We start from the raw sequence: 12190 nt of genomic DNA, 5'->3' as shown, positions 1-12190 counted from the left end.
TCAGCGGGTGTAAATCGGTTATTTCCTATGATCTATTGCGTCTCAGCACAAAAAACTGAAGTCTAAGTTGTACCGCAGTTCCGACGCAAAAAACGATAGCATAATGCAAACGTATACACACGAGCAACGATATGGAAATCTGTCCCCGCACTAGGCTACTGCTGCTACAGTATTGCAGTTGTACCGATACATTTCCGTCGGAATACCAATCACAAACAGACGATTTAATAGTAAGGATTCTACGTCCACACCCGTACTCTGCAAAAATAACTACGATTTGCCGACAGACGGTAGTTCTCATTGTACGAAGTTTTAGGGTATTTCCCGTTGCATTCAACTGAGAGCTATGCGTAAGGTGCTCGAATTTATTTCGAAGAGTCCTCCATTTTAGTTCTCGAAACAAAGCACGCTTTCGTGTCTGTCAATTCAGTTTTGGTTTATCAGCAAGTATTGACGCTCTGCCACACGCTAAACAAATTTTCGATGTGTGACCATTCGTGGCATGGGTTCCACACACTTGCTGTGTTTTATGCAACCCACAAAGCTACTGACTTGGCGATGTCACTAAACACTAAATGCAAAAGAGATAGACATGAGATACTTTTTTTCTCAAATGACTCTGAGCACTATGGGACTTAACATCTGAGGTCAACAGTCCCCTAGAACTTAGAACTAATTAAACCCAACTAACCTAAGGACATCACACACATCCATGCCCGAGGCAGGATTCGAACCTGCGACCGTAGCGGTCGTGCGGTTGCAGACTGAAGTGCCTAGAACCGCTCGGCCACTCCTGGTCGGCACTTTTTTCTCAAATTGTATCACTGATTTTTCTGTAGTTGCCTGAAGTAAAACACGGCAGGTAAAAATTTATTAGCGATGTGAAGTACTTGTTGGATAAAAGTCCCGAAGTAGACGTTATCAGAGAGATGCAGCGGTGTGAGGTTGGGCTGATTTCCAAGCACGTGGGCTTAAAGGATTGAAATGAATGGATGCGGCAGGAAGGCGTGCAGCTGTGGACAAAGCGCGTTCCGTGTGACACACGAGAGGGCCTTCCACACGTGTCACCTGAAGACGCATAATCAAAATTATTCAGAAGAAACTTTATCGATCAATGAAGACTTGCTAAAAAATTTCTAACGGGAAGTTGGCATAAATATTTTCTCATTTAAAACGAGCGGTTTCGACAGACTTTGCTGTCATCTTCAGGTTTTAAAACATCTTTTCGATACGAAACGTGTTCATTTTAAATTGGATCTCACGCCAAGCTGTCATGTGGATAAAAACTTTGCCGCGGACCAACTTAAAATGAACACGTTTCATAACAAAAAGAGTCTTTGAGACCTGAAGATGACAGCAAAGTACGCCGAAACCGATTGTTTTAAATAAAGAAATATTTACGTGCTCTTGGCTTTAGAGCGTATTTGGCAAGTAAAACAGATTGCGCCTTCTGTCTTCTCAATCGAGAATGTGGGGCTTATCACTGGTCAGCAGAAGCGCGGATGATGAGAGAGGTGCCACATGCAGGCAGCACAGGGCCGCAGTGCCTCCAGTGCAGCCAGCTGCAGCCCACTAAGGCGCCGGCCGGCCTTATTGTCGGCTGCCTTTTGTCAGGCGCGGGGCGGGGCGGGGCGAGGTCCGGGCCAGCTTTCTCTCTGCCTCCAACTTCCAACCCTCGCGCTCCAGTCCCGGCGAACCGCCACGGTTCTTCGGGCATAAATGGGGCGCGAGTCAGCACAGAGTTCACCAGCTGCCTTTCATCTGATTCCTCTGAAGCACACGGCGATGCCAAACATCTGTGAAGCCACCTCCCGACGATATCAGGGCACAGCAAGCAATTTCCACGTTCTCACATCACGCTCGTAGACACACCGTGAAATCTCAGTAATTTTGGTGAGTAAGTGTTTGAACAAATTTTATTGTGGGTTCTAAACGAATAATTTTTTTACGTAAATACCCAACCGTATAAATCCAGTTTATTTATTTCCTTACTTCCAGACGCGTTCCGTTTCAGTACAGGCTGGCTATCATTAGACTTTCACTACCTGAGCCAGTGCACACGGAAGACTATTTACCAAATGGGCAGTCGTCTTGGTAGGAATGATATTCAAACCGTGTGCTGCACGATTTTCGTCGTTAGCAGTGATAGTGTCAGGACTTGCCTTAGCCACCGGTACTGGCACGCCGCAGTACGGTTGAAACACGACGACGCCCACGAGAAAGACAGGCCGCGGCGCGTACGTCACCAAGGTACCCTGCACTCGCTCAAATCCGCAGACAAACTACGTTTCTACACCTGTTAACTCGTAACTAGGCGTGTTCGTACAAACGAAAACTGAATCTTCTACTGGAATCCACTATTATGGAATCTTACTGTTATTAGTTCTATAATGATGGGAAGTCCGTGGGCCTACTTGTAATTTGTTACGGCTCTGCTTGATAGGTTCTCGGGACTTACGCCGGATAATATTGTAGAAGCCGCACAATATTTCAGCGAGACAACTGCCCGCTATCTTCAGGTGCTACTGTCGCGTCGCTGAGAAACGCGCCAATTTATATGGTGGCTTTCTAGAACAGCGCAGGTGCCAGCGGGGCATAACGTCATCGAAGACCAATCGTAGACAGCGTCGAATACCAGAGTCCTCTGCTGGAGAAACGGGTCGCGGTCTGCGGAAGCGCGCCGCGGCGCGGGAAATGCGGCTGGGAGCGACGGACCCCGTTCGCGCGCGCGAGGTGTTGGCGCGCGATTTAAGCATCTGCGCTAAGGCTTCCCATCTGCGTTGACTCGGTGCGGTTGCTAATCTGTGGCTGACGGTTCCTTAGTGCCGACAAGGCTGGTTCCCAGGCTTTGCTCAGGTGAAACCCCGTGTCTCTGTTTATTAGCTCACTGTTTATACGTATTTCGACCGCCTCTTTGATGATGGAGTCCCAGTATGTGGAAGCATACGAGAGGATCTTGGTTTCTTCATAATTCATGCCGTGTCCCGTGTCAAGGCAATGTTCAGCAACCGCAGATTTCTCTGGCTGACCCAACCTCGTGTGACGTTTATGTTCGTCGCATCTGTCTTTGACCGTACGACACGTCTGGCCAATATAAGATTTCCCACACTGGCACGGGATTTTGTATATTCCTGGTCTCCTCAGGCCGAGGTTGTCTTTAACAGAGCCCAGCATCGATTTCACTTTTGCTGGAGGCCGGAAAACACATTTAATACGGTGTTTCTTGAAAATTCTGCCCACCTTAAAAGACACGCCACCGACATACGGTAGAAAAACCAACCCTGTGGTGTTATCTGCTTCTTCAGGTTGTTCTTGAGGTTTGGAGCGTGCTGGTCGAAACGCGTTCCGCATCTGCTTCTCGGAGTACCCGTTCTGGGCAAATACAGAGCGGAGATGGTTGAGCTCTGCCGATAAGCTGTCCTGATCCGAGATGGCTCTAGCCCTATGCACTAGCGTTCCGTAATACACCGCTGCGCTGTGAGGGGTGATGACAGCTCGTAGCTTGTAGATACAAGTCTGTGTGCGTAGGCTTCCGGAACACACTGTGACCCAAGGAGCCGTCACCTTTTCTACGCACCAAAACATCCAGAAACGGGAGCTCACCATCTTTTTCTACCTCCATGGTAAAACAGATACTTGGATGGAGTGAGTTCAAATGTTCCAGGAACGAAGGAAGCGTTGCTGTCCCATGCGGCCATACCACAAACGTATCATCTACACATCTCCAAAAACATTTGGGTTTCAGAACCGCCGTCTGAAGTGCTTTGTCCTCGAAATCTTCCATAAAAAGATTTGCTACTATGGGAGACAAAGGGCTACCCATAGCAACACCGTCAGTCTGCTCGAAATACTGGTTGTTAAATAAAAAATAAGTCGAGGTAAGCACATGTTTGAAAAGGTGTAAGACGTCCCCTTCCAGCTTGGCTCCTATAAGTTGTAATGAGTCCATCAGAGGCACCCGTGTGAACAAGGAAACCACATCGAAACTCACTAGTAAGTCTGTAGATTCAAGACGCAAGTTCTTCATTCGCCGTATAAAATCTTCTGAGTTTCGAATATGGTGTTCACATTTCCCCACCATGGGACTCAGAAGAGAAGCAAGATGTTTAGCTAGATGGTATTACTTCTACAATATTATCCGGCGTAAGTCCCGAGAACCTATCAAGCAGATGCAGCGCCGGGAAAGCCTCAAACAGCACATCTGGTAGCTCTACGGGGAGGAGATGGTTAACGCAGTACGTGAGTTCGATAAACTCCGCAACAAAAGGGAGAGACTGTTGTGCTCTCTGGCGTTCTTACTGAGATGTCGCGACCAGCAAACTACACCAACTTTCGCCAAGTTTACCCTTTATGTGGACTCTGCGGCGGCCAGGAGAATTTAACAACGAGCAAACAGGGCACTGGTGAGAGAAAGAATCCGTTATACTAGACGAGTATTAGACCAAGTCTCCAGAAGCCTGCTCTCACTTCACCTGAAGATCTCGTCGGGTCTGTCAGCGGACTCCTGGGGGTGGGTGGACAGCTCTACTTGGGCGTTTTCGGACTGGGTGCGGCAGCAAATCACAGCGCGTCAAACTTCTAAGTTCCAACGCGCTGTTCTAGAAAGCCACCATATAAATTGGCGCGTTTCTCAGCGACGCGACAGTAGCACCTGAAGATGGCGGGCAGTTGTCTCGCTGAAATATTGTGCGGCTTCTACAATATTATCCGGCGTAAGTCCCGAGAACTTTTCAAGCAGATGCAGCGCCGGGAAAGCCTCAAACTGTTACGGCTCTACTTACGTACAATAAAATCAAATCGTGCTAAAATGATTATCAGTTGCATAAGGCACCACTTCCAGCATTTAATGAGTATCGTTAAGCAGAAGAGACTAAATGCTACAAACTCGTCGATATACCATTTATATCGAGTATTGATCTGAAATTAAATTTTGCTGTATACTGTTAATCAGTAAGACTTCATAATAGCAGATTACAGTGGAAGATGCAATTCTCGTTAGTACTTACACGCACAGCTGCGAGTTAACGGGTTTAGAAACGCATTTTGTCTGCTGAGCTGAACGAGCGAGCGAGTTCAGGACTACCTGCGTGACGTACGCGCCGCTGCCTGTTTTTCTCGTGGGCCTCGCAAACAGAAGGGTCAGTGTGCATTGCAGTTACGGACAGTCAGCATTGCTCTAGGCGAGGTGAGCAGGGCTTTACTCGTAAAGCTGTTTCGATAAACCAACAGCAACACTGCTGCAGTTGTTCACGAGTATTGACCCGTAAAAGGAATATGGAATGGTCCTGTTTCCTCACCGGGGTTCGAGAACATGATTTGAAAGTTAGAATTCACTGGTGACTCGGGAATTGCTGCTGGGAGAGGTTGACGGCCAACTGTGCCACAAATTGTTGAAATTACCACTGCCAACCCTGGGAATGCTGAACGGAACGTGCGATCTTCAAGCACTGCACGACTGTATCATGACAGCCGAATATTCCGTGGTCTACAGTTCGGAAGGGTTGCTAACAATTGTAAAATGGTATCTACAGTGCGGTTCCAGGCTGCCGCGGATGCAAATAGTCGTTACACTGAGAAACTTTTGTAACCTGGAACGCAGAAACGGTACGCAATTAACAAGTGTTACCTGTCTTGAGCCGGCCGATGTGGCCGAGCGGTTCTAGGCGCTTCAGTCTGGAACCGCGCGAGCGCTACGGTCGCAGGTTCGAATCCTGACTCGCGCATTGATGTGCATGATGTCTTAGGTTATTTAGGTTTATGTAGTTCAAAGTTCTAGGGGTCAATAGTTTATGCGTTATTCCTATTCCGCCTGTCCTTGCAAATGTTTCCACAAAGTTATATTGTCCTACGATTAATCGCTTGTCATAGGAGGCCTGACAAGTACCGACTACAACGACACTGTCTGTATACTGGAGCATCTCCAGTGGCAGTGTGTGTCGCTGTTCTGCTGGTGATGGACTGTGCGGCTGGTCCCGGCGGAGGTTCGAGTCCTCCCTCGGGCACGGGTGTGTGTGTGTGTGTGTGTGTGTGTGTGTGTGTGTTTGTCCTTTTTTTAGGTTAAGTAGGGTGTAAGCTTGGGGACTGATGACCTTAGCAGTTAAGTCTTATAAGATTTCACACACACATTTTTGTTCTGCTGGTGAAGTAGTAGTTCTTTGCACCGTGTAACGTTCAGTTGTAATGGTGGAAGCACTGAGGACCGAATTCTACAGTCGGACGGAAATGTGAGGGTCCAGTCTGAGAAGCACTGCGCGACGCGGCTCGGTAAGAGGGAACAACACAGCTGGCTGATCTGTATGACAACAAATACCGAGAAGGCAAAACTCCTTCGTGCGAATTTTATATTCTCGAAACACGGTACTAAAAACAAAGCGTCACTATCGAGAAGCGTTGTCGTAGCCTGAAGCAGCTTTTCAACTATGTTTTGTAGATTCTTCTGTAGTCAATTTCATGACGTCGAACTGGAAACACTTTATGAAAATGTCGCCGTCCCCCTCCCAAGTCCCTCTTTCGAAGAATATTTACAGTAGCGTCACGAAAACCGTCGGTACACAAAGGCAGATATATGATCCTCGATGCTCGCCCGACACTTCTGGCGATGCCGTAATACCGTCAGCATACAGAAGTAGGCGCACAGGCGTGTGAGCAAACAAAGGCTCTCTTCCCGTGTGATGCGTTTACACACTTCTTCCCTCCTTTCTCCACCTTCGTAACAGACGAGCCCTTGTGGTCGTTACGAAGTGCCAGACAAGTGCTGGGCGCGGCGCACGACTTCCGGAGACTGCTTGCGCCGTACGTGGGCCGGCCACAGCGGAGGAGGCAGTGGCCGCGACATCAGAGGAGGCCAGTAGCAGCAGCAGCAGCAGCGGCAGCAGGCCTCTCCAGCGCGTCTTAGGGCGGCACTCGGCGCGCCGCGCTACTCACCAAGTGCCGGCAAGAAGGCCTCCGTTATTCGACGCTCAAAGGGGATCAATGGCCGCCGCACGTGATCCCCGCCCCTCTCCGCTAACGAGGGGGGCCTTAAGGAGGGCTGCTTCCCGGCCCTAGCGACCGGGAATACTCTACAGCGTCCGAGACGAAACATTTTCTTACCTCTAAAATTTCACCTGTGCTCCCTTACGGACCAGAACGGTTCACTAACGTACTGAACACACGGGAAGGGGGAGACCTTTTATTAGTAGCCGATGCCAAGTGGTCGACGATCTAAAATGAGAGTCTGGTGGAGCAACAGTCAGTTTTAACAATAATTTAGAAGCCTTTTAGTTTTAGACAAATGCTACATGTGGGCGCCGTGGTGGCCGAGCGGTTCTCGCCGCTTCAGTCTGGAACATCGCGACCGCTACGGTCGCAGATTCGAATCCTGCCTCGGGCGTGGATGTGTGTGATGTCCATAGGTTAGTTAGGTTTAAGTAGTTCTAAGTTTTAGAGGACTGATGACCTCAGATCTTAAGTCTCATAGCAGTCAGAGCCATCTTTTTTTTTTTTTTTTGCTACATGTTGAACATAGATCTATACGGTGCACAGTTTGGACGACGCGAAGACGTGTATAAAGAAAAGCGGAGAAGTTTTCAGAATGAGATTTTCACTCTGCAGCGGAGTGTGCGCTGATATGAAACTTCCTGGCAGATTAAAACAGTGTGCCGGACCGAGACTCGAACTCGGGAAGTTTGGAAAGTAGGAGACGAGGTACTGGCAGAAGTAAAGCTGTGAGGACGGGGCGTGAGTCGTGCTCGGGCAGCTCAGATGGTAGAGCACTTGCCCGCGAAAGGCAAAGGTCCCGAGTTCAAGTCTCGGTTCGGCACACTGTTTTAATCTGCCAGGAAGTTTCTAGAGTAGAAAATCTGGAAATGTGGGATTGGAGGAAACTCTGCAGCGGAGTGTCCGCTGATTTGAAACTTCCTGGCCGTGCCGTAGTGGGGTTTGGATCTCGAATATTTACCTTTTTTATTTGTACTTTTTCTGCAACCAATCACTGTTATTTTATTGCAGTTAAACACTTGGAATGCGTTTCAAGCATGTTTTGCTATTCTCACGCGTTTATTAACACATATGCTACTTGAAGACAAAATATCAGTCTGAACTAACGTAGAACGGTTTATTCGCTATTCCTGTTGGAGAGTTTGAGCGAGCACGGGTGGCCAGAAATCGACGTCCGGTGTTGTCTGCTGCTGGCGTCGAGCTCTGCCCCCTTGTCGTGCGGGATGCAGATAGTTTGGCATCGTGTCTTATGCTGTTATAACCGTGTCATGTACTTTTTATGTGTCGGTTGTTCACTTTCGACTGTGACGTCCCGAAGCTTTATCTGCATCATTGGCACACTGACGGAAGTGTTTTTTTTTAACACGACACGGTTGTGCTCCAATGTAACACTGTTTTTGACGTACTTTCGCTGTAAACAGTATACCTTAAATACAATACGGCACCTTGCAGTATGTGGATGACTACGCATAATCATTTAACTCCATCGATATTCGCGATACCGATATTTTCGTAGTCATTTGTTTCACACTGCAAGAAGTTAAATTTATTGCAAGGCCGCCATATTGTATTTAAGGTACCCTGTTTAAATCTACGGAGAAACGTTTGTGCAGTGGAAGTACGTCAGTTACATTAAGAAGTGCAATAGTGTAGTGTAGCAAAACCGCTCCGTCTGCGTCCCGACGATGCAGATGAAGCTTTGGGAAGTCAGAATCGTAAGTGAACCATCAACATATAAAAGTATAACACACGATTTTCAGGCGGTAAAAACTGACGGAAAACTATCTGCATCCCGCACAGGCTGTGACATCGATCACCACAAGAAGGCACAGCTAAACGCCAGCGGGCGAGATCGCTGGACGTCGATTTCTGCCCACCCACCGCCCGTCCAGTTCCCTCTGGGCTACTTTGGACAGACATTTTTTCTGCAAGTAGCACATTTATTGATAGACGCCAGACGAAGAGCAGATGGTGCTTGAAACGCGTTGCAAGCATGGAAACAGGAAGGTGTACTACACGGTAAAAAAAAGAGGCAAAATCTAAACAATGAACGATCCAAGCTCAAAATGTGCAACATCGAGCTGATTCGAATAGCCACGGTGTCGTGGGTCGTGGTTATGTGGGCACGGTGTTGGACTGAAGGGGCAGATACGTGTCCACATCTTTATCGAGTCGCTTTTTTTTCTTTCCACAAGATTGAACTGTCTGTCCAGTCATTGATGTGTCTAATAGCTGTATTCAAACTTGTGTCTGTGTCGTGGTGTAAAGTCCGTTTGTAACAGCGAGGTGTAAGGGAGGGACCTCAAGACGCACATACCTCCTATCTGTACCACATGCTATGACTCTTGCGTTCCGTTTTGCAAGTCATGACTCTTGAATTCTTCTTTTGTAACATAGTTCACACCCGCTTCTTTGTTGATTTAATTTCTGTAAGAGATCTACGCGCCATCTCGCCTGCTCTCACAATACATCAAATTCACTTGCGACGGTAATACATTCTTACCACATGACTCATATTCTGTACCCAATGGATAGTTTAACAGTTGCCAAGACAAATGTAGAAGAACAGACACGTCGATGACCGAACGGAAAGATGATAATTTTGTGTAAAAAAAGGGGGCACGAGAGGGATTTGAACACTGACCTCTCGCTTAGCAGTCCAATACCGCGAAAACACAACCAGGCCAACGTTATTCACGCAGTTCGCTCGATGTCGCACGTGCCGAGCTTGGACTGCTCACTGTACCTATTTTGCTTCTTTCTTCGCAGTTCAGTGCGCCTTCTTGCTCTTTTCATCCTTGAGCTGTGTTCAGTTTCGGACGGTCTGTCTACTGGGCCATTTTACCATTAAGTCTGAGGGGGATGGGACTACTCCCTTTTTAGGTATAATAAGTAAAACAAAGATAAATTGGTTGGTCGGTTGGTTGGATTGTTTGTTTGGGACAGGGAACCAAACGGCGAGGTCATAGGTCCCATCGGATTAGGGAAGGATGCCCTGTCAAACGAATGATCGCGGTATTTGCCTGAAGCGATTTAGGGAAATCACGGAAAACCTAAGTCAGGATGGTCGGACGTGGGTTTGAACAGTCGTCCTTCCGAATGCGAGTCCAGTGTGCTAGCCATTACGCCATCTCGCTCGGTGAAACATAAATTGGGTACACCGCATATTGAGGTCCCAATGCTTACTCCAGCTATAAACTTTGTAAGACGTGTATATTTCTATTGTCTATTGTCAAACCACAATTTATGAAAGATGTTTATATATTATTAATAGGATTAAGTAGGAAGAATTAATATTTGTTATTTTGGAAATGATTGTGGTAGCAGGGAATGTCTGCACCAAAATATTGTTGGCGGGACAGACCGCACTTTAGCGTTCGTAAGGACTCAGTAGTAAGCGAGACGGTAGCAGGTGTGAAGCGAAAGGTTGAGTGGAGCGGTGTGCCTGCCAGCCACCAACTATGATTTACAAGAGATTACAAACGGATGTACAGACACATCAGCTAACTATTATCATAAGGGGAACTAATATTACTGAATTTTTTTTCTCTTCTTCGAGAAACTCAAGACTACTGAAGGTATGTTTACGCAATGCTAGTTGTAAGATTATTGTAAAAAGTAAGTCCCATTTGAACGTTTGTAAAATCATTTTGTTACCAACAGTAAATATGTGAAGAATCTTTTTCAGAATATAATTAATTTTTGCCAGCAATACTGCATTACTGATTATAATCCATCTCAAAAACCATCAACGTAAAACTTTGCAAAATTTTATTGTTGTCAAGAAAAGGTTTAACTATGAATTACCTACCTAACTTCAATCAAATTAATTAAAGAATAACGTCAGCTATGGTATTGAAGAATAACGTCAGCTTTGGTAATAAATACAGCCACTTACTATGAGATCCCACCAGCAGCTAATAGAGTATAGTAAAACAGAGTAAGTATATTCATGTCGCAGTTCGATGTAGCAGTCAGATGGCGATCCGGTAACAGTAAAAAAGGTTAAGGAGCAGTTCTGGGTTATTGCAGGTAACGACTGAAGGCCACGACGACGACACATTCTATGTTTCGTCGAATTAATCAGCAAATCGCTTTTAATAAGCAGCAATTAAATTTCTATGCGAAGATTGCACTTATTATTATTGAGAAAGAGAATTAATTTTAAAGGGAAGATTTCATTTGTTATTATTAAGCAAGAGATAGAAATACTAAAGGGAGGTTTCATAGGTTATTGTAGAAGGGGAGGTTGCGTAACAAAAGAGATATAGAAGAGATGGGAAGATTTCAACATAAGAGGCTAATAGAGAGAGAGAGAGAGAGAGAGAGAGAGAGAGAGAGAGAGAGAGAGAGAGAGAGAGAGAGGGGGGGAGGGGGGAGGGAGGGAGGGAGGGGGAGAGGGGGAGAGGGGGAGAGGGGGAGAGGGGGAGAGAGAGAGAGAGAGAGAGAGAGCGAGAGAGAGAGAGAGAGAGAGAGAATGGGGGGGAGAGAATGAGGGGGAGAGAGAATGGGGGAGGAGAGAATGGGGGAGGAGAGAATGGGGAGGAGAGAATGGGGGGAGAGAATGGGGGGGGGGAGAGAATGGGGGGGAGAAAGACACTGTGAGTGTGTGTGTGTGTGTGTGTGTGTGTGTGTGTGTAAAGGAGGAGGGAGATAATTAAGCGGAACTGAAGAGCGAAGCGGAAGAGGAGGAGAGATGGCAAAGTAACACGCATTGACAGGCCCGAAGCCACAACACAACTAGTCGTAATCAGGATTTGTTTTTAGCCGCCAAGGAACGGTATACTGTTGTTGCCCCCTAGAGTAGGGGGCCGGTTGGCACTGGCAGAGGGGCTGGGCTGCGACGGCAGGTGGCAGAGCAGAGCAGAGCAGAGCCAGGCAGGTACTGACCGGGCGCCGGCTTGTCGTCGCGGTGCAGGTCCGGCTTGGCGGCGCCCAGCATGGCGAGCGGGTGTCCGGGCGGCGCGGCCAGCGCCCCGGAGAGGCCGAGCAGCGAGGCGGCGGCGGCGTTGGGCGGCCCGGGGTGCGGCATCATGGGCAGCGGCGGCGCGTGGGCGGCGTGCGGCAGCTGCTGCGCGTGCATCTGCTGCTGCAACACGGCGCGCGCCCTCTCACGCAGCGTCCTAGCTCTGGCACTCCTGCTGCTGCCTCTGACGTCACTGGTGCCCACTCGGCGCCGCGTACGGTAACGTTTTCGTGCCTGCCTGCCCGC

The 12190-nt window shown here is 47.9% G+C and overlaps 1 protein-coding gene across 1 annotated transcript in view; it reads right to left on the bottom strand.

The window, feature by feature from the left end:
* The window catches only part of LOC124709131 (transducin-like enhancer protein 4), a 162064-nt gene extending 150115 nt beyond the window's left edge, over window positions 1-11949 (bottom strand). Inside the window, exon 1 of the mRNA XM_047240793.1 lies at window positions 11869-11949. Within this exon, the coding sequence (XP_047096749.1) occupies window positions 11869-11920 (52 nt within the window). The 5' untranslated portion in view covers window positions 11921-11949. The remainder of the gene's footprint in view (window positions 1-11868) is intronic.
* Between the last annotated feature and the right edge of the window lie 241 nt (window positions 11950-12190).

This window comes from Schistocerca piceifrons, chromosome 7 (genome assembly GCF_021461385.2).
Source record: "Schistocerca piceifrons isolate TAMUIC-IGC-003096 chromosome 7, iqSchPice1.1, whole genome shotgun sequence".
NCBI lineage: Eukaryota > Metazoa > Arthropoda > Insecta > Orthoptera > Acrididae > Schistocerca > Schistocerca piceifrons.
Note: the sequence above shows the minus strand (reverse complement) of the source record. Positions and strands in the feature narration are given on the sequence as shown.